The sequence below is a fragment of the Protopterus annectens genome, chromosome 16.part0, assembly GCF_019279795.1.
Source record: "Protopterus annectens isolate FY-2018-M chromosome 16.part0, PAN1.0, whole genome shotgun sequence".
In the NCBI taxonomy this organism is placed as follows: Eukaryota; Metazoa; Chordata; order Ceratodontiformes; family Protopteridae; genus Protopterus; species Protopterus annectens.
The window spans coordinates 541,105,065-541,132,898 of NC_056750.1; the positions used below are offsets into that span (position 1 = coordinate 541,105,065).

Consider the following 27,834-nt stretch of genomic DNA (forward strand, 5'->3'; position numbering starts at 1 on the left):
TTAAATGAAAATATTTAACTGCAAGGAGTGCTATAAGCCTGATGATATAAACAGAGGGTCTTTTCACCCAAGAAAGATGATATAAACAGAGGGTCTTTTCACCCAAGAAAGATCCATTGTTTCATTATTTCTCTATAATTCCCAGTCTGTCTGGAATTACTGTGTTTAGGTGATGGTCTGTTGTTTGTGTATTTGTGTGTGTATGTCAGTGAGTGTGTGTGTGTGTGTGTGTGTGTGTGTGTGTGTGTGTGTGTGTGTGTGTGTGTGTGTGTGTGTGTGTGTGTGTGTGTTTGTTTTTAGATTGGTTAACTGTATTTTTATTTTTATGTTAAAGGATTTTTAGAAATAAGTATTCCACTTTGCTTGTTTCTCTACATGAGTGAGAGAGAAAGGTGTGTGTGTGTGTGTGTGTGTGTGTGTGTGTGTGTGTGTGTGTGTGTGTGTGTGTGTGTGTGTGTGTGTGTGTGTGTGTCCACGATTGTCTGTCTACAAAGGGGGTTGCAGTGGATTGCACTGTATTTGACTGACAGTGGTGGGATGAAATACATTATTGTGGCAACTATTTATATCTTTATTTATTCAATCATCTGATCAGTTTGACTTCTGTGGTGTGTACAGTTAATAACATTTTAATTATTAGGCAGTTTGGAGATGAAATTAATGTCTGCTGTTGTCATTTGATTGCATTTAAGCAGTCATTGATTTGGCTTGGCAAGGCTGGTGTGTGCTTGAGTGAACAAAATGAAATACCGTAATGTAGTATTATTAGAATTTTTTTATGTTATCATAATCAGACATCTAAATAAAAAGTGGCTAAAATAAGTGAGAATAAGTCTCAATTTATTAAGATTCCAGTGTGGAAAACAGGCCATAGGTGTGTGTGACAAACAGGGCTAACCTCATCAAAAATTCATTAAAAAGTGATGAGAATTGATCTTATTCTAGCACCCTTCCAAACAGCCTTTAAAATACACAAGCTTCCCCTTGTCACAGAGATCACACTCTCCAATAATGAACCAATGGTATCTTTTCAGTCTGACAAAACGCATAGGTTAATTGGATCCTACATAGGCAGCTTTTAGTCTTGGATCCAGGGCTCATGCTTCTCCCCTCTATCCATAAGTCCCTTTTGTTCTACATTAACTCAGATCTCTTTTGCTGCTAGATAGACTGGGATGTGATCTCTGGGCTCTTCCTTTTTCTTCAGCTTTTGGGAAATTGAAGTAGTTTACAATACATTGTCAATACTTTTAATACTTTGTGCTTAATCAGGTTAGTGACCTGTGTGTCTCAGGTGTGACTTTTCTTTCCCTCTACCTATTAAAAAAACTTATGAATAGTTATAATAATTGGAGTGTTTTTTTTTATAGAGTGCTCAGTTTGTTAGTGACCATTAGTGTCTTTGTGTTTTTACTTTTACTAGTATTGTCTTCTTGCATTGCCCAGTGGGTTGATTTTAGTGACTGTGTTTCTTCATCTATGTGTGTTAACTTTTGGGATACCCCATCATGAGTGACAAGGCTTCAGGGTTTAAAAAGTAAAGAACTTGCTGGCACAAGATTCACTACCAGGATCCCCACTTTTTGTGTGTATTGTTTGGGTGTGCCCCCCCCCCCCCGATGCAGACTGTTCTTTGTGTGCTTTTTTATGATAAACAGCCCTCTCAGACAGAAGCAATAAATTGGTTTTAAAGGGTCTTCTCTCTGCCATTACAGGAGAATCAGCCGCTTCGGCTTCTGGATCCCCTTCTAATAAGAAGCCTGAGAACAAGCCTAAGTCTTCTAGGAAAAAGACAGGCAAGAGGATAAAGGTAAGAAAAAAGAAAACACTAGAAAGAGATCTCCTGAACCTTTGGGTCCTTCGGGTCCAACTGCTAAAGTTCAGAGGTTACTGGATCCGGTCACTATTTTGGAACCAATATGGTTCTAGTCCACTCCTCCTCCTCCAAAGTTCTCTCCAGAGCCAGTCAGCCCCTGGTTCCATTCTGAGATCATGCCATAACCATCATTGTACTGGTCCTCCAAGCCACCTTTGGTGGCATTGTCTTTCAGGTCTTTTCAATCTTCAAGAAAAGTGTCCGACGCCAGCGTCAACAGGATGATGTGGAAATTTCTGAAGACCCATATCTAGGTGGGGTTCATCCTTACACCTCTCTCTCCAGATGTGCCAGGCCCAGCCCCAATGACCCTCTCTTCTTGTTTATCCTTCTCTCGTCCAGCCTTTGGATCTGATGGTTAGGGAGCCAAGTGTTTCTCATGGGATGCTGTCATCAGAGCCAATAGCCTAGTTAAATCTCAAGCAGTCTCAGAGCCAAGAAGACAGAGTTGATGCCCAGGGTTCTGGGTTGAATACATGGCTTGACATAACACTACTGCTCACAAAAATAAGAAAAAAACACACGCAGCAAAGGTAGTAGATTCTTTACTTCACCACCTCGGCCTCTTGCCTTCAAGAATACATACAACCATGTGCATTCTACATTTATACCAGGTTCAGCCATTAATTAATTATTCAATCAATTATCTAATAATACTACCTATTCATTTATTTTAAATATCCCATTACCTTAAACCCATATAATTTTTTATATATTTTTTAACATCCTAATACATACATTAAGTACAGTTTATAATACAAAAATATTCAATATAAACAACTTAATACAATAATTAATTATAATTGTTGAATATATAATTAATTTTAAATATACAATTTAAACATAGTCTACCTCTAAATTTAACCCTCTGGGTGTCAAAGTGCCATAGTTTAAAATGATTTTACTTTCAAGCACATTTAATTTTTACTTAAGCTCACCATCTTTAACTTAGAATGGTCTTGCCAAAATATTAAAGAAAAAGTGGAATCATCTCCCCCATGCACTTTGCAAAAATGATCTGCCACAGGACTCTTATAATTTTTATTCTGAATATCTCCCAGGTGTTCTAAAATTCTAACCTTAACAGCTCTTTTTGTTTGACCTATATACCATTTTATTTTATCACATCCACATCCTATAACATACACTACTCCACATGAATTACAAGTAAACCTACTTTTGCTTAAAAAAATTCTACCATTAATTAAACTTCTTGAAATATTTCAAACTTTTGACAAACCTTACATTTTCCACAAGAAAAAGAGCCCACAGCTCTATAATCTGAAACAAATAAAGGCTTATTCAGCAGTTTCTTAAGGTTAGAATATCTCCCATATGAAAGTTTTACCATACCTGGGAATAAATCACCAACTGCCACATCTAAGCATACTAAATGCCATAAGCCCAAAATCAACTTTCTCAAAATAGGTGAAAAGGAAGAAAATTTGGAAACAAAAGAAATATCATGCCCTTGATATGTAGGCTCAGGTCTTTTCAGTCTTCAAGAAAATTGTCCAAGGCCAGCATCAACAGGATGATGTGGAAATTTCTGAAGACCCAGATGTAGGTGGGGTTCATCTTTACACCTCTCTCTCCAGATGTGCCAGGCCCAGCCCCAGCCCGAATGACCCTCTCTTCTTGTTTCTCCTTCTCTCATCCAGCCTTTGGATCTGATGGTTAGGGAGCCAAGTGTTTCTCATGGGATACTGTCATCAGAGTCAATAGTCTAGTTAGATCTCAAGCAGTCTCAGAGCCAAGAAGACAGAGTTGATGCCCAGGGTTCTGGGTTGAATACATGGCTGTCAGAACTGTCCCTTCCCCTGGGTGCTTTGGCTGTTGATAGCTCAACTCCAGTGTCAGTCTCAGAGCTGACTCTAATCAGGTCCTGAGAGGTCTCTCTTTTAGGTTCTTCAGAAGCTGGGTACCATCTTTGGGGATGATTCTGACTATAGCTTTTGAGGCCTTCAAAAGGGTTCTCTCTAGATCAGTAGAGGGAATTTTCTTTTAAGACCACTATTGAGAGACCCAGTCCCTCCTTCAGACATTACCTTATTTCTCCAGGCTGTGACTAGACCCACGTTTGAACTGGCACCTCCAGTGGAATTCAAATTTCTGTCCTGGAAGATTATCTTCCCAGTGGCAATTACCACAGTTTGAGGATTTTTAAACTACAAGCCTTGTCATGTAAGCCACCTTATCTGATTTTCCTTAAGGATAGGGTTTCCCCTTCAAACCAGTCATACTTTCTTCCTAAAGTAGCTTCAGAAGCTGCCATGAATTGCGCAGTATTCTTCCCAAATTTTTCAAACAAAGGAAAATATATGTTATCTTTGCTGGATATTCATGTTCAGTTAAGATTTCATCTTACCATAAGTTTTAGGAAAACTGATCAGCTGTTTGTCTCATTTTCCATTGCCAAACTCATATGGCATTTCTAAAGTCACACTATCCAGGTGGCTATCTGATTGCATTGCATTTATGTACAAAGCGAAGAAATTTATACCTTACAAACATAAAGCCCTCTGTTCTAGAGCAATCACAGTATCTGCAGCTTTCTTTGCCAGACTGTCAATAGATATTAGTGCTGTGGCTATTTTTTCTACCATTCATAATTTTGTTTCCCATTATAAGCTAGACAATGCAGTCTTGGTCCCATGCTTCCTTTGGCTTTACCAACCTTTGGAATATCCTTCCATGAGACCTCCCTGGAGTTCATAGTAGTTGGGAACGCTGTCCCATGGGTTGAGGCAGATGGAAAAGACTACATCTGATATAAAAGTTATGTACTTACCATAATGCTAGATCCATGTTGTATTGGACCTCTCCATATCCTCATATCAACCACAGTTTGTACTGTACCCTGGTATCCTTTTCTGGTATCCCATTTCTCCCTTTTCATTGGAAGTAGAGATAAATCTTGGATGTAGACAAGGAAACTCAATCTGAGGTACTGTATGACAGAAGGGAGTTATGGGTAAAGGGGAAAAGCCTGAACCCTGGACCGGAGAGTTTAAAAGTTGCCAATGTTTGATCTGATCGGATCCAATATACCCATGAAACGAGATGGAAGAAAACAACATGGATCTATGGTAAGTACTGTTATGAAATGAGACACTGCCAGCCCAGCTATCTGGAATTTTGTAAATAATTATATGTCATTTGTGAATATCAACATGATTTGTGTAAGATGCTTGTGTTACAACTGTATTAGAAATGCATGTTATGTGTATATCAAACTTGTTTGTACAGATATGTGCATTGAAAAGGGTTTGCAAAATGCTTGTGTTTAAATGGATTCATAATGTACCTTGCTGGAAAAGAACAAAAATGTACATGCACTACTGTAACAGTTTAAATGTATGTATTTTAACAGTGAAAACTGGGACACAGGAACTTAACTTCAGTCTAGTAAATTTAAAAACAAATAGCTGAAATTAAATTACTTTTGGCAGCAAGGAGACACAGAGTCTGTGCTGAGAGGCTCTCTGTATTTTCTTGGATGTGTTTTATAACTTCCGGTCTTTGCCAAAGATCTGAGATCTATGTATTTTTACAAGTAGATGCTAAATGCTACCATTTTCTATCAATGGTTGTTTTGAGCCTGGGAACTAGGAGTCAGATGACAAGCAATGATGACATTCTGCAAGTTATCCCAGCAGTAATATTTGAGATATTATTTTGAGAACTCTCTGAGTGAGACAAGGCATTCTGTATTCTGTCTTTGACCTGACAACAACTAAAGAAGATCCATTCACCACATCTGCCTTGCCCTGTAAGTAAGTTAACTAGGGTATAGTAACTCTCTTAGATATAGTCAGGAGGAGTATAGCAAAGCTTAGCTTAGATGTTTTTCTTTATTTATTTGAGACTGTCCCGCAATGTTGTTTTAAATATTTCCTGTGATTTTGAACTCTGATATCACTGTAAATATATATTTAGTATTGTCTTGTTCTTTTATTATTTATTATTAAATATATTTAAACATTTCATTGTGGCTGATTGACTGATCTGTCTAGAGATACTTAGGTTCTGAGATTACTTGCATATTTATTTGGTGACAGTGTGGGCCACTCCTAATAGCCTTGCTCTTAGTCATACTACCATTTGTATCAATAGTAACATTGCCCAGTAGGATTGGACACCCTTTGTTAAGGGCCTTAAAGTAGCTAATGAGGAGCTGGCTGGTGGCAGTGATAACTACCTTATAGTCCGGGAAAAAGGGGACATAGCTAGTAAACCTGTGCCAGCATTTCTCAGGTGTGTGTGTGTGTGTGTGTGTGTGTGTGTGTGTGTGTGTGTGTGTGTGTGTGTGTGTGTGTGTGTAAATCAAACCTTAAAGAGTGTGTGTGTCAGCTACTTGGGCAGGGACATGAATCACTGGTTGGACAGAGAGAGAGTGCTGGAGGTATTGGCTTGGCCACTCAGCTAAGATCTCAACTGTATATCTGTGCCAGTGGGGAGTCTTATTGGGGATCCAGAGAAAAAGAGAGAAACCAGCCCTGGACTGACTGTGCTCTCTGTGTACTCTTAAGGGAAATTGCACTTGATGCAGAGAGCTGCATCTGGTAATACTGTGTGTGTAACTTGTCATCCTCCCAATGTACATCCCCCACTGGTGCCAGTGGTGAGGATTGAAGCTCCTTGATTACTAGTCCAGTGGTGAGCTACCACATTTATTGGTTGGCAGTGGTGGGATCACCACATCACATATTAGGATTCAATGGTGTGGCTATTGAACTCCTGTAGCCTGTCACTAAAGAAGGTGTTTGTACTCTCAAGCAGCCACACAGTGAACATTTAGCATTTTATATCACAATAGTTTTATTTATTTTTTGTTAGCTTAGTTAGTCAGGGAGAGCAGGAAAGGATGTCATCACAGGAGTATGGCAAGCTGACAAGGAGCCAGCTGGCTGAGATGTGCCAAGCCAAAGGACTGGGGCATGCCAACTGGGCTATAGCGGAAATGATTGCAGCCTTAGTCACAGCTGCATCACAGACCAGAAACCAGGATGACAACCAGACTGGCCTTGGGGATGTACAACTCTCAGAAAATGGACAGTTCAACTTTGCCTCAGAGGACTTAAAAATCTGTCTGAAGTAAGAGACTTGAACTGGAGGTTAAATGGTTAGAACTAGAATCAGCATAGAGACTGTGGTGTTTGGAGGCTGAAGAAAAGGAGAAACAGATGGCATTAGAATCAGCAGAGATATTGAGACATCTGGAAGCTGAAGAAAATAAAGGGCAGAGGCAACATGAAAAGGAAATGCTGACTCTTCACCTGGGTCATGAAGGTAATGGAGAAGGGAGTAACTGAAACCCAGAAGCAACAAAGGTCATAAATTTCTTCCACAATTTACAGAGGATGATATTTTTTATAGTTTTATTCATATGTTTGCAAAGTTATGTAAGCAGTATAATGTTGATCAAGGGGTCTGGGTATGGTTCCAGACCCCCTTACTCCATGGTAAAGCTGCAACTGATATTTCTAAATTGTCTGATACTGATTGCTTAAATTATAATACTGTTAAAAACTATTTATTAGAGTGTTTTAAGTTAACACCTGAAGCTTATAGAAAAAAGTTTTGTGAGCATAGATGCAGGGCAGATAAAAGTGTGTGTGAATATATTGCTGAGTTAAGCACTTATTTTCATGGATGGGTGAGTGGGTGTCAGGTCACCACATTTGAAGGGCTGGCAGACCTTTTGGTGAGAGAACAAGCCCTTAGCACTTTGCTTGGGGACATGAAAATCTGGTTGGCAGTCAGAGAATGTAATACCACAGATGAGATGGGGAAAAAGGGTTATCTGTATCTAGCAATCAGGGCATCACTGCACAGGAAAGGGATACCCAGTGCTGCACATGAGTCTAAGGGAACCCACTGGTGGGCAGCCTAAACTGCCGCTACAGAGTCTGACAGTAGTTCAGGTACATGGCCAGGATCAAGGGTTAAATTACTTAAATGCAACCAGTGGGGCCATGTAGTATATAAATGTTCACAGAAGCAAGGTGGTGAACAAAAGGTAGGAGATCCAGTAAATGGAAATGACAGAATGCCAGCAGTAAGTTGTCTGGAGACAACAAGGGTACCAAACTACAACAAGAGGTTATATCCTGTCTTAGTAGATGGGAAACAAGAGACTGCTAAGAGAGAACAGCCTCTAACCAAACCATTGTGAAGCCTGCAATGGTTAAAGAGGAGCAATACTTGCTTGGGCAGTCTACTCCAGTCAGAGCTTTAGGAGGGACCCCATTCCAAATACCTTTGGCTAGGGTTCACCTTGACTGGGAAGGTAGAAGCAAGCAAGTAGGTGTGTTTAAGGATGTTCCTGCAGATGTCCTGATAGGGAATCATTTTGATAATGCAGTACCTTGTGTGCATGCAGTGACACGCAGTCAGGGTTGGAGACAAATATTTGGGTCTGGTAGCCCAGGGGGGACCCAGACAGACCGCATACTTGAAGCAAGGACTGGTGAGGTGGTTACTTCAGGGAGGGAGCTACCCAGTAGCAGTGAGATTGAAGGTGAGCCACACCTGCTTGTGGGTACTGATGTTCCCTTGGACAGAGTGACTGCAAGGACAGAGGTGAGTAGTAGTACCCAGGCTGACAGTGAGGCACTAAGCTTAGATGTTTTTCTTTATTTATTTGAGACTGTCCTGCAATGTTGTTTTAAATATTTCCTGTGATTTTGAACTCTGATGTCATTGTAAATATATACTTAATATTGTCTTGTTCTTTTGTTATTTATTATTAAATATATTTAAACATTTCATTGTGGCTGAAATGTCTAGAGATATTTAAGTTTTGAAAGTACTTGCATATTTATTTGGTGACACTGAGGGCCACTCCTAATAGCCTTGCTCTTGGTCAAACTGTAATTTGCATTAATAGTAATATTACATAGTAAAATTGAACACACTTTTTCAAGGGCCATAAAGTAGCTGATAGGGAGCTGGCTGGTGGCAGTGATATCCACCTTATAATCTGGGCAAAAGGGGGAATGGCTAATAAACTTGTGCCGGCCTTTCCCAGGTGTGTGTGTGTGTGTGTGTGTGTGTGTGTGTGTGTGTGTGTGTGTGTGTGTGTGTGTGTGTGTGTGTAAATCAAACTTCAAAGAGTGTGTGTGTCAGCTACTTGAGCGGGGACACAAAGCACTGGTTGGACAGAGAGGGTCCTGGGTGTCTTGGCTTGGCCACTCAGCTGAGATCTCAACTCTATAGCTCTGCCAGTGGGGACTCTTATTGGGATCTGGAGAAAGAGGGAGTAACCAGTCCTGGACTGACTGTGGTCTCTGTGTGCTCTTAAGGGAAATTGCTCTTGATGTAGAGACCTGCATCTGGTAATAATGTGTGTGTAGCTTGTCATCCTCCCAGTGTACGTCCTCCATAGGTGCCAGTGGTGAGGATTGAGGCTCCTTGATTACCAGTCCAGAGGTGGGGCATCACAAGTACATAACTTTTATTTAATATAAATTGAAACACAATGTAACGTGTACCAGCTGGGTAACTTGTTTTTAACTGTAAAACAACAAAAAAAGAAACAAACCTCAGAACTCTACACATTTCAAAATTACAGAAATGCTTACATGGTAGCAGACCTCATCTTTCCATTCCTTAATAATTACCTCCATTCACAGACTACTTCTCCTGTCTATTTTCTCCTTCCTCTAGGCTTTGGCTATATAATTATTTATTTACTGGCATTTGTTTACCGACAAAGTCTGACTGAGTAATAAATACCCATTTTTAGTTAAGGCTCGGGGAAAAAAAATCCCCAGAGAGTGAAATACCATCAAATAAAATACTAGCACAAATGTAATTAAAAAAAAGTATAAATACATATAGTTTAATAGCAGAATACATAGGATGACATTAAAGCATGAAGAGACACAAGTGATGTAAAAATAAATAAAAATGATGATTAAATATGGTAATAGGCATATACAAAAGTATTAGAAGTATAGTCTACTATGCTAGGAAATAAAAATAAAAAGATACAAGTCCACCTTAAAAGTGGGGAGAGAGCAGGTGTTGAAAGGTATAGACAGATAGTATGATGAGATGTTAGGTTGGTAAGAATGTAAAGTATTTGTTAATATACAGGTAAGGTGCATGGGCATAGCTATGAGTTAGTGAGAAACTGTTTGAGAGAGGCCTTATATATATGGGGGATAGATGTAGTTCTGATTGAATTTGGGATAGAGTTCCATAGTTTGTATATGCAGTGTGAGTTTAAACTTTGCCGGTTACTATTTTTTGGTTTAAAGATTTCAAGCAGGTTTCATTGAATACTGCTTACACTTACAGAAGAACTTATAAAACACCCCCAGTGCTATAGCCTTGACAGTACCCCAGAAAAAAACAAATCGAGCTACACAGATTGTTGATCTCATAATCCTAAGTGACTGACCTTAAGGATCTCTCCAAATGTTAGTCACTGCACTGCCTAAGGATAGTCTTAACACTGAAAAAATATTTTATCCCTTAAAGATGGTCCCTAGCAGCCCCTTGCAGACAATGCAGTAATACCTCTCAGCAGACCAAAAACCTTTTACTTCTGGCTTCCAGATGACAGTGGCATTCTGTCCAGCACATGTATGAATCCCAAGGAGGACATTTGCATCTGCTACAAGCAGAAAAGAAGCAACAAACAAAACACAGATATTTTATGAATACCAGTGGCTGGCTTGCCCCTTCTCAGCTGGAAATCAAATAGGTAAATCCCATGTATCAGTGAATTTTATTTTTTAAAAAAGTTTCCATTCCTCTCTAAACAAAACTAAAGAGACAGAAGCTCACTGTAGTATCCTTTTTCAATACATTGCAGTGGTGCAAATAGTGCAGAAGCATCACAACTGGTCACTTCACCTTCTGAAGCCTTCTCTGATTGAATGTTTGCACTCTCTATTCCAGTTAGTTACAAATGTGATTTGTGAGTGAAACAGGCCAATCAGAGAAGGCTTCCAGAGGCAAATTGACCAGTCATGATGTTGGCTTTATATAATTTTCTGCTATATTGACAATTCTTATCCATCCATTCATCCACAACTCCTTTTTCCATTTTCATACATGGGGCCGGAGTGTCACTTCAACAGTCACAATCATCTAGAGCCAAGGTTCACACCACTGAGTGGCTATCCCTGCAGTGGCTATTGACAATTCTTTTATCTCAGATTAACTGTATCCGCCCTCCCCATTTCATTATACCACCACAAACTATGTATAACTGAACTAGTCTAAATCTTATTACTTCTCATTTAATGTTTATCTGTTACCAGAATTGTCCTTATCTTTCACCACTCACTTACTTATTCTGACGTTGCCCAGGCTTACAGTTAGGTACTTTAGTTTACTCATCCTTGTGACAGAGACCAACTGGCCAATTTATTTGAATCAGTTTGCTTATATTATTCTTTCTTTTCTTTATTTCCATCTCTTGTTTGTTTTGTTAGCTTTTTCACTTCTTCTAATCTTGTTTTTATTTTAGTTTTCAATTTCCCTGTGATTCCTTTCTTGGCGACTATCAACAGGAAAGATGCTACCTATTTTACACATTGTGCTAATTAATTTTTCCTCAAATCAAAAGCATAATTTCCTTTGTTACTCTCACTTCATCTCCTGTTATGTCATCTATGCATTCCTGTAACTTTCATTTATAATCCTGTAATTACATACATTCCCAAAAAATATGTTCTTATGCTCCCTTTTCCTCTGTCACATTTCAAGCATTTCCCATATGTAACAGAGAGCAGTTTTGTATTTTTAGTAGGTGTGTAAAAGTATTTGTTGAAACACTTCCAGCCAAAAGTTTAGAATATCTTAGGTTTAGTAGCCTGCCTGGTTGTCAAATATATCTCTTTCCAGTCTTCCATAATGTATTCTTTTGGTAAAGTGTTATCCCGTGTCTTTTTAAAGCCTATTGCTTTAATCTCTAATAATCCTTCATATGCTCTAGTAATTAGGGATTTTTGTCCATCTAATCTGCCTTGTCTCCATTGTGTGTTCCACTATCACTGGTTTACTGTATGCATGGGATCTCATATTTAATTGTTGGAAGACCGCTGATCACTTTCCCTTAGAATAAATGCTTGTTTTACTTCCTCCCATGCCATTTTCCATATCCTTCATTTGTTTTTGTTGCCAAAACCTTGGATTTGTGTTTTTTTTCTTTTCCATATTGTTGCTGCAGATTCCTTTCTGTTTTTTTTACTTTTTCCATTCATAATCCATTGGAAGTATTTTCCCCTCTCCATTCAGATATTACTTATTTTTTAGTGTATACTGAGCCACCATTACTCTTTGCAGAACTGTGAAACACTTACTCTGTTCCATATGAAATGCGGAGTTTACACCATGAGGTGTGCATGAGCACTAAGTGAGTGAGTATTGAGGCAGACTGGGAATGGAAGTGACTGACTGTAGACTGGTATGATCACAGGTAAATTGTCATTGACCTGCTGTAATACAGTGCCTCCCCATTTCATTTAGCCCAACCCAATCAGTTGCTTCCTACAACCCTACAGAGCTCTGGCGCATACACTATGCAAAGGCTGAGATTGAATGGGGTTCAGTATTAATATCATACGTTTTGCTAACAATAAAGCAGTCTGTTATATTGTCCAGGGCCACAGAGCTTTCTTTTTTAGATTTGATAGCAACTTAACAAGGATCTGACTTGTATTGCACTTGTCTTTGCCTTCCTGGCCTAGGCTAAGTCTGAAAAGAGTCTTCAGACTACTGTACCAACCTGGTTAACAATGGTAAAATAAAATAACTAAAATAAAGCTGTTCTATAGTGATAATGGGAGATGCTGTGTTAAATAATTCAAGGAAGGGGACAATGGGATGTGAGTGAATGGAAATCATAGAGCTAAATGTATCAGCCAAGATATGTGTTATGACTTCAGTATCAAAATGGGTACTGCTGTTCAAATTGAGATCTATATAGTATTGGGCCATACTTACAATAGTTCTAATATAGTTGAAGAATCCTTGTGATTACCCTTTGAAAGGTTAGCGTCATTCAGTTCATATCCAACTTTACTCTTCTTAGTGATAGCACACCTGCATATACTTCTCCTGACTAATGGTAGAATTTTTTTAAATGAACCATATGATTTTCTCCTTCTGTTATAAAGTTTGTTTATCTGAGTATTCTATCACTAGAGTTCAGTACTGACTTTTCTACCATACTTATGCCTAACATGTGGTAGATTGTGACTTATCTACACATTGGTAAAGATGGCTGTTAAAGTCATGAGTAAATATGGATTTAGAGATCAGGGTATCAGGAAGCAAAGTACTTACTTACTTAAGCCCCTCAGGCAGATTTATATGGTTGGATTTGGAGTAGTACCTGAATGTAGTTGAATTTGTGCCCATTTTGCTCTGATGCATTGGCAGCTACCAGTTTGCATGACTATCCATATTGTTAATTTTGGACGTTACTGATATGATTAAACAGAAATATATGGAGTAATTGGGCTATTTAAAAAAGTACTATCAACACATTTCACTGAGTATTTTTTATATAATCTTGTGTCTCTACCCCCCCCTCCACAGTAAACAAACATGCTAATTTCAACTGATTCATCATGCTGGGATGCTGCAGTTTTTTTTGAAAAGCAGGTCAAAATAGGTTGTTATTAGGCTATGTTATGAAATATATGTTATTAAATAATTCACTTTTATCATGTTAAAAACAAATTGTACAATTTCACTTCAAATATTCAAACAATTTTTTGAGGGAGGGCATATGCCCTTGGAGACTCATCAGATGAAATTTGGGGTTCTTTTTGCTACCCCTCCTCATCATCACAAATACACACGCACACACACACCACACACACACACACACACACACACACACACACACACACACACACACACACACACACACACACACACACACACACACACTTCCATGTTTGTGCATGTCCTTAATTTACAGCATATGAAATAAAAATGTCATTAAACATATAACTAAGAGTTATATTTTTGTATCTTAATTCATTTCCTTGTTATTTTCATCTATTAATATGCTACATTTGCCCTTTGTCTTCCAATTATCTGGTCCACCACCATGATCATGCACTGCTGGTTCTCCTACAGGGCAAGAAGCAGTCAATATATAGTCTTAATCTTGGCAGCCATTCAAAGTTTTTCCTGTTCAAGACATAACTCCATCCTTTGGAGTGCGTACACCTGCCTAAGTGAAGGTTGGCTTCACCTTCCCACATGGATGTTCATGCCCTGAATATGCCTGATGAAGGTTGTTGTGTGAAAGTAGTTGACACAACCTAGAGCACATCCAAAGCCCACATACTGCTTGGTGTACATCCACTGTCTTGCAGTTGTCAGCTCCACAGAGGCCTAGATTTCTCACCTGTTCCATGAATGGGTAAGATGTTATCAGCAGCTCACTCCTTTCTTCCACTGCCAGCTCTTCTGATCACTAATCAGTTTCAAGTTACCAGGGTCGCAGTCACAGCTTAACCTCTCTGTACAACAGAGCCAGTTTTTATTTTTACTTTAAGTCTGTTACCGATGGCTAATACTATAACAAATATACATCACTTTGGTCATGAGCCCTTTTGATGGCATCCTTTGTACTATTTTTATTCATGTACAATTAATTTTCCTAGAAAAATAATGTGTGTGATGCTTTACACTTTATACTAATTCTCCTAAACACTAGAAAAAAAATCACTCTATGTCCTAGTGAATGTATTTACATATTGTTTCTGCAGATCCTTTCCTCTACTAACTTGACTTTCTAATCCCTCTGGTTCTCTAATGCCCATCTGCTTTCCCAGCCTATATATCGTAGCACATCATTCACAGAGAAGTCCCGTCTAGCAGCTCTCATAAGGAAGCCTTAACTGGCTTTCCTTACCTGAAATAAAAATTCTGTTTCTTATGTATCGCCACTGACGAAAAATGTTACAAAATGAATATTAAGTATCTGATACATGTGAAGGTTAATTAAAACGCACACTGTTGCATCACAGGGGAGCCATGTTTTTAAATTTCTCTCTATACATTGTATGTATTCTGATGAAGTTTATTTGTTAATGAAGAACCATCTATCTACAACCCCTTTTCACATTTTTGCACATGGGGTCAGGGTGTCACTTCAACAGTGACAAACATCTGGAGCCAAGGTTTACACTACCTTGTTATTGAAGATGAAAGTGCTGAAAGCTATATTAAAATACTGTTTATCATTGATGTTTATTCGTGTTGTGGTACAGTATCCCCATCACTAATTAACAACTTTGTATCACTTAATTTGCCACACTGACATGTTGCTCATAAGTAGCACTCATCTGGAACTCCAAATTATCACAAAGCCATACAAGGATAAGAACTGCCAAGGATCAGTACATTATCACTGCTATTCTTTGTCCTCCCCCATGGCTGCATGCAGAATGTCCTTCCCAGTATGAGTGACACAGTCAACTGTAGCTCATCTCCCACCCTGATATCCCTGTTATTCCTTCCTTCCTGACAATAATCTGTGTTACCTAGACTGCTGGTTCCTTAACCATGGTCTTACTGTAAATCTAAAACAAAACAACACCATGGCTTTCATTCAACACAGACAAAAGTATGCAGTTCTTAATATTCAAAATATTTATGATGGTCTGTGAGCTATAGTACAGATCATATTATGTTAACACTAATGAGCTAGCCAAAGAAAATTGTGTTCAGTGAGGGTATATTTATCTTCTCAATCTGAGTCTCAAAGAATAACAAAGTAACATACCAAATATGTACCAAACATTCCATACAAAATAACAAAGGGTCTGAAGAAGTACAGGTACTATCCTGTACAAAAGCACTTACTTTATTTGTGAATAAATAATTATTTTTGGAGTGTATCCAGGTCATGTTCATACTTTTTTATTATTTTCCAAGTTTGTTTTTTTGTTATTTTCCAAGTTTGTTTTGTGTCTTCATAGTATTGAGTCTCAGAGAAGTTAAATCTACACCTCAAGGAGGTTATAACACATATCCTACGCCTCTGCCTTATTTACTCATCAGATAATCACTACACCTAACACTGCATACTGTTAACCAGTGCACATGCATCTCTGTATTAACATGTAGTCTGTCATGTTTGCATTCCAGTGCAGATGTTTTGTTTGTTTATTATCTAGCAATAAGACTGGTACATGATAGCACAGTTTATGTAACCTAATTGAATTCTTCTCATTACAGTACTGCTGTTTCTTCAGTCACAAGCTTCAGTGTACTGCTTTACTTAAATTTTAATCATGATTTGTCTTCCATTCCTTAGGACTCCTATTGCAAATAAACTGCTCCATATGCAGTTACTTTAATGTATTGTCTTAATATAGGAAATGATATATCCAAAAAAAAAAAAAAACTGGCAATACCTCAGTAACCCTTTACAAGTCAAAATGTTACATCATATAAGCTTTCTCAGTTGTCATAATTTTAAATAAATATATATGGCCTGTCTAGGTGCTTATGTTTGTGTGACTGATGTTTTTCCCTCCTTAAAAGATGACATAGGTATGACAGCATAGTTGAGAGTGTGCAGAACAAATCTATTAATCTAGATCACCAGTACACCTGTGTTTGAGACATATAACTGACAGTTACATATAGCAACCCTGTTTATGTTACGTAATCTCTTTTTCCACAGTGGTCACATCTGAGAAGTACATTTTAAATTATTCTAAAAAACCCAGCAAGTATGTTGATCAGTGTGAGTCACAGTTCAGGTGGAGAATCATTAAACACTCTGGGCTGCAGGAAGCTTCTATGAATGTACCATCTGCATAATGTCTCCAGTGCCTGTCTAGAATCTAACAAGGGAGACAACAGCACATGACAGCATTGCCCATGAGTAACCAGGACTGCATCTGTTAAGCTGCTGTATGCAATAGTACCTGGAAAAGACAAATGTATGCCGGGGTATTATAAGGCTTCATGTTAATCAAGACTGCCAGAATGTTTTTTTTACAAGGTGATATTTACCTGACATATTTGTTCAGTTATAATGAAACACCTTGTCTTCCCCTCCTGTTCTGTGCAGTGATGAGTTTATAAACAGAGTTTATAGCTATGGATATATTAATCACAGAGAAAATCAGCACCATAAACACATACATAGACACACACACAAACACACATATCCACACAATGTGCCCACACAGCAAAATAAGTGAATAAAACAATTTGAACATGAAAAACTAAATTTATCCTGCAATGTGTGTTCAGACTTCAACAGGGTTACATGTCTTCTGAAGGGGTCATTTTATGGAAATGCAAATAAAGTTTTCAGTGAACATGGAAAAATAAGAGAAAAAGTGCAGTTACATCTTTTATTCCTCAGGGTTACTGTAGTTCCAGCTCTAAAAGATAAGTTGGTGTTGAAAATTTTATGAAGACACTGATTTTACCTGAAAATGGCAATTAAAAATTATTTTTGTTTTCTCCATTTTGTTTTCCTTTTGCAAAAGGTTTGAAAAGAATTCATGCTCTGACCACACAGGCCAATTATGAGCTGTGGATTGATCTGGAGGACTTTGAGAATGGGACTGCTTATGCTCACTACAGCACATTTGGTATTGGTTTGTTCTCCGTTGATGCAGAAGAAGATGGATATCCACTCACTGTAGCTCACTACTCAGGAACAGCAGGTCAGTTTAAAGGAGATGTATGGTCTGTTTATCCTAAGACAGGGAGGGGGAAGAAGATAATGAAGAAATAACAAAACTATTAGTCTGTGACCCAGGTCTTGAACAAGTAGTTTGGCACCTTTCATGTTCTATCCTCAGTGCCAAACAGCAACATCAATTATAACAACAGACATATTATAATTTAAATGTAGTGTATAGCAAATTAACATAGTGCTAAATCTTGTTTTGATGGATATTCCAAATTCCAGATACTCCAGAAGATTGTTTTTATTTCATGTGGAGGGGATGGTTTCAAAAAAGAAAGCTTTGTTTAGTGTTAGTGCACATGAAACAATAAGACAGCTTCATAATGACTTCATTAATGATTTTCATAAACTGGTACGTGGTCTGCATGTATTTAAAGTTTATATCTACAGTGAGTGGCTAAATATTACTAGACACTTTTAGATTTATTTATTTATTTGTTAAACAGTTAAACACACTAATTCAAAGAACCTACTTAAATAATGCCCCAGGATGATATTTATACTGAAAACAAAAAGAAATTTGGGCAGGACACCAAGGAAATTAACCTTCCCTTCACCAGACAAGTTACATGGAATCTTTCAGGATCCATGTCTATTACCACACCAAAACTTGATGACTTTTTGTCTCTTCTGATGAGGGCAGTTCTGAAATGTAGCTTGTGTCCTGTCCTGTAAACACACACACACACATACACACCCTTTCATACTGCAGTGCAAAGACAGAATTCATGACCCTTTGATTTTTTTTTTCATGCAAGATAATTGTACGTTGAGCTAAGCTGCTGATGTGACTGGTGTAATCACTATATTTGCATCATATGATTTTTTGCATGGTCTCATTGCTGCCCACACACAATATAAGCACTGCAAAAATATCACATGAATTTTAAAATGTCTGAAATATTTTCTTCACAGAACCAGTGGTGGCTAGTGACTTCAAATCAAAGAGGGGGCTGCAGGAGACAGCTGAATGGGTGGGGTCAATGGGAAGGGGTGTGGTCAATTAGAAAGGGGAGGAGCTATGCTCAAAACCACAAAAACTAAATATACTGCCCTGGGTGCCAAACCGTTATTATGAGAGTCCAATCAAGACAAAATGAAGTGTAGAAGAATAAAAATATTTAAATGCATTGGCTGCATGACCGCTTAATATCTAGATGGAAACAAAAAAGGTTGTGAGGCATGAAAAAATAAATTACTTTTTTTTAAATACATTAATGGAATGCCTATCAAAATCAAGTATAAGAAAAACAAGCAGCACTCAACTCAAACCACTTCTTGCACTGCAGTTCTAATTATAATTTATATTCAGCTTTATTAAAGTACCAAGTAACATGCTGAAAGTAGAAATCTCTGATGCCCCCACTTGTAAAAATGTTCCTTGTCCAAAAAAAGACCTGCTGTCTGACATCTACTTGTTTCATGGGGAAAACATGATCAAAGTAAAAAATGAAAAGCAAACAAGAAATAAGCTGAAGATACATTGCTTAAAAGGATTACTGTACAGGTTATGGACCACACTAAAAGGATTACTGTACAGGTTATGGACCACACGATTGGCATTCTGTTTACGGGTAAAGTCTGCAGAGATGACTGGAAGTCTCCAAGTGTAATGAGACTCTTAAAATAATGTAATCCTGTCCTTTATTACAAATACTGGCATATGCATTTCAATACCCAAGGCTTATACATTATCTAGTTAAGTATTCTCTACATGGCAACAGAAAGGCTTTCAATGTTGGCAATTCTTTAACAGTATGCTTATTAAAGCTTACTTGCATCTTGCAATCTCAGCCAAGCTTACCTAATGGTCATTAAAGTATTGCTACTTAAACACAGTGCAACAGGCACTTTGAGTAATAAGCATAAATCAACAGTACAAAAAATATGACAGAAACCAGACCATTCTGTAAAAGTCAAGGACAGATGAAAAGCCACTCTAGTACTTGTGTCTGCCTTGGATGGGGGAGATACTCTGCACATTTACACTGCATAACTACTCCTTGCCTTGCTTCGACACATGCAGAGTCACTACATGGGGGAGTGGGGTGCAACAAGTATGTCACAGTTTGAAATGTCTCTGGCTGACTTGTGATGGCCCTGACACATTTGTCATACCTCTCAACCTCAGAGCAAGAAATCTAGACAAAGCCATACAAAGAAATGGGACAAAGGCCCAAAAATAAGGACAATTTTTAAAATATTGCTCTTATAAACTTAGAAAGGTAATAGAGGTCTTGCATGAGTATGAATTTTCTGAATGGTATGAAGTCTGAAACTCAAATGTTTGTCATTATTTTCTAACTTCAGTCTTTAATGATTTGTCACTAATTTGCCAAAAAAACACAATTTTATGAAAAATGGACCAAAAATGTGATGTAAAAATATAAAATAGCAACACAATACAGCTGGGAACCTGTCAAAGAAGGGATACTTTAATATTAGTACTGCTAACTTGAGCAGCTGACAAAATAAAAGAATCTACATGCATTTCTGAAATAAAAGTAATCTAACTGATTATTACAGTTATTTCTTAATTATAAACCCTCCATGTTTTCTTCCAAAATTGCTATTTTGCGGAGGGATCATGAGGGGAAGAGCAACATTTGAGCCAAAATCATGGACAGTTGAGAGGTTTGGCTATTCCTAATTCTATAAAGCAATTTATTTGCATGTACCTCTCAACCTGTTAATGCAATAAATCTGGACAAGGCCAAATATATTGGGGAACATATAAACAGTACTAAAAATTGCTCTTGTATAAACTGAGACAGTTGATAGAACAAGTCTTACTTTAGCATGCATTTTTCTGAAGGTTATGAAGTCTGAAACTCAGTGTGTCATTATTTAGTGACTTAATTCCTGGATAGGACTAAACCCTTCAGGAAATCTGACCAGTTACTACTCAGTTTTGCACCAGGGGCAGACAGCAAGGCCATTTCAAAGCAATTTCCAAATGGATAGCACACTGTATCCATTTCTGCTACAAACACCATGGGAAACAGGGGGTCAGAACACATTCCACTAGGGCAACTTCTACCTCTACAGCATTCCTCAAGGGAGTCCCTACCAGGGACATTCTGGAAGCTGCTACCTGAAGCTCTGTACACATTTTCACCAAGCATTACCACCTGCCTATCTTTTCCATCTCCAGGGTGGGTTTTGCAGCTGCAGTTCTGCAGGACATAATAGCTAGCCCCACCTCTTCTTGACTGCCTCCACCCTTTCTTCAGCTTTGGGAATCAACCCAAGTGTGATGACTGCAACAGTACAAGTGACTCTACCGTCCATGTAGAGGAAGGTAAGTGTCTTTTTTGCCCCCAAAAATAAGTTGTTCATTTTCATTTCAGTCATGTGACTATGGTGTTGAAAATTATGGTTTCAATAAAGTTAGGCACTGCATTATCTGATGTATGGAATCATTTTAATGATTTCAGATTTATTGCAACACATTAGCCTGGTTGAGTGGACTTTGTCTAATTTCATATGTGTAACAAAAATTATGGGTTTCGATTTTTCAGGATTTAGGATTAGTTTGTGTTTATCTAGGCAGTCAGATAAGCTGTGTGAGATGTTGTTCATTATTTTTATTTATAAATGAATGAATACTGTTCAATCTATAAATTACCATGTCGCCAGCATTTATAACCTATGGTCATAGTCTCCCTTTCCTTAAACACCTTCTATAAGAGACTTCACACCACAGACGACTGCTTTTAATGATCCCACAGACATGAGCACTGCTAGCAAATCTGAAGGCAATTTTACATTTCCAGAAAATCAGACACCAGCTCTCTCTGCTCACATTACTCCCTACTGCTACCACATCTACAGCCAAATTCATATCCTTGGTTTTACTATTTCCTGCACTCCTATTTCCTGTCCATATCCTCACACTGTTACCATTATTCCTCAACAAGCTCCTCCCCTCTCCTCTTCTTGGCCCCTTTCTCATCCTATGCATATCTACTGTAAGTATTGTATACTTGCCAGGAACGTTTGTAACTGTTTTCATAATTTTATATACTACCAACTCACTATATTAGCTCATGTATACTTTTTAACCTATGTATTACTACAATGTGTTAAGCCATGTATTATACCTTTTTATCAAATTCTGGTGTTTTTCTTTTCTTTATTGTACTTCCCTGGACTGAACATGAAAATGGTCCACTTGGATCAGTCTTATATGACAGTTAACAAATAATAGTGTGCCAATTAATTGGTATTATAAACCATGTAAAACAAAGAAGGAGCATGGAAGGCCAGTAGCTGATTCAACAATGCCAGCACAAAGCAAGATGGAGACAAGCAAAAATGGGTGGGTTGAGAAAAGAAAATAACTCACATGCACATGAGGGTGAAGGAAAGTAAAACTAACTTATTAAAAATAGAGGGATCAGTAGAAATTCTAAGTGATTTAATATGCTTGCAGAGTGATGGAAACTATTTTTGGTATAAAAGGTAACAGGTGTAATAGTGCTTAATGTATCTGGGGGAAATTGAGAAAGAAACAACAGCAAGGGTGAAGTATCTTTTTGAAAGACCAATGGTAAGGGGGTCATAAAGGGAGTCTCCTGGCAAATATTTGACATAAATATATGCATAACAAAGCTCAGGGCCAGAGGTAAAACTTGCCTGGTAAGACTGATGTAGAAATACTTATCCCAGCTGAATGTAATCTCCCTGTCATCTCAGATGTCCAAGTGAGAACCGCCCTAAACAAAGCAAAAAACACAGCATCAATGGGACCTGACGGTATCCCGGGGTGCGTGTTACGTGAACTCCAAGAGGAGCTAAACCCACACATAAAAATGCTATTTAACCTTAGCCTTACTTCGGGATATGTACCTGAACACTGGCGTACAGCAACAGTGGTCCCACTCCACAAGGGGGGTGCCTCTACAGACCCTGGAAACTACCGCCCCATAAGCTTGACTAGCCTGGTCTGCAAAGCTATGGAAAGAATCATTATGGAACTCATAAATGGAGACATAGGGGACCTACAGACGCTTGACCCCACCCAGTTCGGCTTTGTAAAGGGCAGATCCTGCCTTTTAAACCTGGTTGACTTTTTCGAAACAGTGACTAGAGCCATTGATGAGGGCAAAGCAGTCCATACAGCATACCTGGACTTGGCTAAGGCCTTCGACACAATACCCCACTCAGGCATCATAGATAAGCTAAACAGCTTAAAAGTAAACCCTTATGTCACTAGATGGGTTGCAAACTGGCTAAAGGACAGAAACCATAAAGTTAAAATCGCTGGAGCAATGTCAGACTCAAAGCCAGTCACAAGTGGTGTCCCACAGGTATCTGTCCTGGGACCCCTCTTGTTCGGCATTTATTTCTCAGATGTTAAAGCAAACATGGAAGGGCTGTGGCTGACAAAGTTCGCAGATGACTGCAAACTAGGCTCCATAGTCGATACACCAGCAGATACACACATCCTACAAAAAGGCCTCACTGAAACGGACAACTGGTGCCGTAGTCACGGCCTTAAACTAAATGCCAAAAAATGTATAGTCAGCCCTTTTGGAAAAAACAAAGTACCCACAAATTATCACATAGACAGCAACCCACTGAGTATGGAAAAAGTAATCAGAGACCTAGGGACCCAAGTAGACAGCGACCTCTCATTTGACACCCATGTTGCCAAAGTGGTTAGAAAAACATTCTACCTTGCACACCTCATCATGAAGGGTTTCACATCCAGATCCAAGGATGTCATTGTACCCCTATATTCCTCCCTCATCAGACCCATGATTGAGTACAATGTCCCATTTGGTATGTACCTCACCCGGCACTTGCAACAGCTGGAGAGACCACAAAAGTACCTCACCAAAAGGATCAAGGGTCTCCAACATATGTCTTATTCTGCCAGACTAAAGAAACTTCAGCTCTATTCAGTAGCATACCACCTGCTCAGAGGTGATCTCTGCCTGACGTACAAAGCCATGTCCAGTCAGGATCTGATGGACATGCTCCACCTCAAAAAATCCAAATCCATCAGGACCATGAGAGCTAAAGACTTAAACCTCGGCACAAGTATGAATAGGACATGCTGGAGGGATAGATTCATAACCCAGAGGCTTCCCATGCTTTGGAACAGGATCCCAGTTCGTATTAGGCAGAGCCCCTCATTGACTCTCTTCAAGAGAAATCTTGATGAGTGGATGGGAGATCGTAAGTTTACCCCAGGGGTCACATCTGTGTCACTGCTAGACAGGGGTACAGTAAACTAATTCTATTATATAAGGGGACCTTCACTGTGTCACTACTAGACAGAGGTACAGTATTCTAGATTTATTCTGTACATTTTTGTACCATTTCATGGGGTGGCAAAAGCCACATCACTATGGCTAGGCTTACAAATGCCCCAGGGCAGATAGCCTAGTACTATACTATGAAACTATGAAAATGAAGAATGTAAGAATAGTTAAAAAAGAAAGCATTGTTTAGTCCACAAAATACAGGTGATGCTAAATTATATGGTAAAATAACACCATATTCAGTTAAAGGGGTTGACTTATATCTGTTACTGCAATTAATCACTGGGGGACTAAAAGCAATTATCATTCTGAACATAGAAGGAACAAACAAATAATTGTGGAGCACCAAATTATCCAAAGGCCACTTAAAGAATAGCCCATGCAAGACAGTGTTTGGTGTATTTCTATCTGTGGGGCCAATAAATCTGGCAAGTGTTGTCAGAATGTGAGGAAAATTATCAATACAGCAGGCTAACAGAAAGATAAATATCTAAAGAAATTCCAGTCAACTGGGTGGAAAACCAGGTCAGAAGAGGAGTACACAGAAAAACAAAAATAAATTCAAATACTGAAGTAAAAAAAAAACATATTCCATATCTCCTGCTGTTTGTACAAATGTGAAAAAAGAAAACAGGGAGCATTAGGTGAGATAAAAAGGTTTTATCAAGAAGAATCAAATTATACCTCCAAAGGCTGTTGAGGGTGGATAGACAAGTAACAATAAACCCAACAACTTAGTGACACATTGTCCAATCGTTCACACAAAATGAAATGTAATGACTGTAATGGGTAGTGGTGATGCTTTCCTATTATATACAAATATGTTGTAAAAGGTCAGGAACTGCTGGCCAGTATAAATGAAAACAAAATAAAGAATAAAGCCATGTAAGTGGCCCCATCCCTTGTGACCATGTCCCATGTGAGCATCATAAAGTCTACAAATAATCAGAAAGTGAACAGGATTTAAAAGCTGGTACTGCATTTGCAGATAACCCTGAGCACTGTAGCACTCCAAATGTGGTCTGAACTGTAGCAGTTGCTTACTATATTGTAGTAAGCAGTTTGCCATGGTTTAAAAGTAAAAAAATATATATATATATATATATATATTTTTTTTTTATTTATTTATTTTTTTTCACTAAAACCTGAGCACTGAAGTGTTCTGTGCTGACAAGGCATAAACTGTAGCACTGTTTGCTACATTTGTAGCAAGAAGTTTGCTACCGTTTATAATAAGAAGAAATTATTATTATTTTTTTGTTATTTAAATAAAATGGAGGCAGGGCGGGGGCGGCGCACAGAAATAGGAACTGAATGGCTGGGGGTGGGGGTGGTGACGTTTTGTGCATCTGGCCACCTGTTTCGTGTTGGTGTGCCAGTAGAAGGAATGTCCTTTTGTTTTTTGTTTTTTTGTTTGTTTGTTTGTTTTTTCTCTCATCAATGGAAGAGATGTGTGGAGTGTGGATCTGTAATAAACCAATTAATATTTACTACTGATTTAACACTACTGACTTAGCCATTTGTATAATTAAATCTAATTTTTACCACAAATTATTTTATTTTCATTTTTTGTGGACATTCCATCATGTCACTGACATGAGACTCTATAAGTAAATGTTTATTTATGATGTTTTAAAAATTTTCTATTTGATATAAGGGCATATATTTGAGTTTCAGCGCTATTTGGACAAGTGAATTTCACTTGGTAATGTGACTGTGTGTGCTGTTATTTACTTCACTGTGCAGGTTGTAGAACAAGGCTTAGCACATTTTAAACTGCTTCTGATATATTTTATATAGTTTAGCCCTATTTGCTGTGTGGGGACATAGTTTATGTTCAATAAAATAAGTGCCTTGCTGGCATATGGATAGTAGTATCCTGCTACCCTCCCCCTGGCAGTTTGTCAGAGCTCATAACTTCTCCCACTGCCTGCTTGCTAGGTCAAGAATCAATTACATGGCAGGGCATGGACAGCCCTTCACACTTACAAACAGGATCCTTTCAGTTCTTAACCTCTGGTAGAGAAAGATCTCTTGGAATACTGCATCTCCTAAACTGGATGACATCAGCAGTAGCAGAACTCAGAAAAGAAACTCCATTTGTTCATTTGTTTTGTATTTCCTCCATTTGCCTTTTCTAACAGTGATTAAATAATGTATTCCACTGTTTTGTGTGTGTGTGTTGGGGGGAGAGGGTATTTCCTCACTCTGCCTTTTCTATCATAGGTTCATAGGTAGGTACTAGGCTATTGGCCCAGGGGCCTACGCAAGCCTAGCCAACAAGGTTCCCTGGCTTACGCCACCCAAGAAAGTTATTTTCCTGTGCCACTGCCGAGCAGAGACACAGAAGTGATCCCCGGGGTGTATTTCCTATTTCCCATCCACTCATCAAGATTTTTCTTGAAGAGTGCTAATGAAGAACTTTGCTTGACATAGATGGGTAGCCTGTTCCAGAGTATGGGAAGTCTCTGGGATAGGAATCTATCCCTCCAGCATGTCCTGTTTATTGTGGTGACAAGGTTTAGGTCCCTAGAGCGTGTAGTTTGGAGGGATTGGGATTTCTTTAGGTGTAGCATGTCCAACAGCTCTGGGTTTGACATAGCTTTATATGTTAGGCAGAGATCACCTCTGAGTAGGCGATATGCTACGGAGTAAAGCTGGAGTTTTTTGAGGCAGTCAGTGTAGGACATTTGTTTGAGTCCAGTAATCCTCTTTGTGAGGTACTTCTGTGGCCTTTCCAGCTGCTGCAGATGTCTTGTGAGGTACATTCCAAAAGGGGTGTTGTACTCTATAGTGGATCTAATGAGTGTCGAGTAGAGGGGAATGATGACCTCTTTTTTCCTGGATGAGAACCCTTTTATGATGAGGTGTGCCACGTAGAAGGACTTCCTGACTACTGTGGCGATGTGATTATCAAAGGAGAGACTACTGTCCACCTGGGTCCCAAGGTCTCTTATCACACATTCGGTGTTAAGTAGATTGCTGCCTATGTGGTAGTTCATGGGTACAGAGTTTTTACTAAAGGGGATGACACTGCACTTTTTGGCATTGAGCTTGAGGCCATGGCTCTGACACCAGGCATCTCTCTCAGAGAGGCCCTTCTCTAATCTCAATGCCAAGAAATGTATTGTTATCCCCTTTGGGAAAAAACATGTATCCATGAATTACCATATAGGTGGCAGTACACTAAACACAGAAAGTGTGATAAGAGACTTAGGGACACAGGTGGACAGTGGTCTCACCTTTGATAACCACATCGCCACAACAGCCAGGAAATCCTTCTATGTGGCACACCTCATCACGAAGGGCTTTTCATCCAGAAAAAAGGAGGTCATTGTCCCACTGTACTCATCCCTCATTAGACCCATTATAGAATACAACGCCCCATTTGGTATGTACCTCTCAAGACATCTGCAACAACTGGAAAGGCCTCAGAAATACCTCACTAAAAGAATCGCAGGCCTAAAGCAGATGCCCTACGCTGACCGCCTTAAAAACTCCAGCTATACTCTGTCATATCGTCTACTCAGAGGCGATCTCTGCTTAACATACAAGGCCATGTCAAACCCAGAGCTGTTGGACATGCTACACTTAAAGAAATCCCAATCCTCAGAGCTACACGCCCAGGGATCTAAACCTTGTCATCACAATAAACAAAACATGCTGGAGGGATAGGTTCCTGACCCAGAGACTCCCCAGACTCTGGAATAGATTGCCCATACATGTCAAGCAGAGTGCCTCTTTGGACCTCTTCAAGAGGAACCTTGACGATTGGATGGGAGAAAGGAAATTCACCCCAGGGATCACATCAGTCACCCTGCTAGACAGGGGTCCAGGAAAGTAAATAATGTGGGAAGAAATAGCCAGGGAATTGTTATGGCTAGGCTTGTATAGGCCCTAGGGCTGATAGCCTAGTACCAACCTATGAACCTATGAACCTATGTAGGATGTTCACATTATTTGGGGACTTGACTATGGCTCCTAGT

General features: G+C 38.8%; 1 protein-coding gene across 1 annotated transcript in view; it reads left to right on the top strand.

Moving 5' to 3' along the window:
* The window catches only part of FIBCD1 (fibrinogen C domain containing 1), a 1,778,954-nt gene that overhangs the window by 1,633,607 nt on the left and 117,513 nt on the right, over positions 1 to 27,834 (top strand). Inside the window, exon 6 of the mRNA XM_044058596.1 lies at positions 17,371 to 17,550. Coding sequence (XP_043914531.1) covers positions 17,371 to 17,550 — 180 coding nt within the window. The remainder of the gene's footprint in view (positions 1 to 17,370; positions 17,551 to 27,834) is intronic.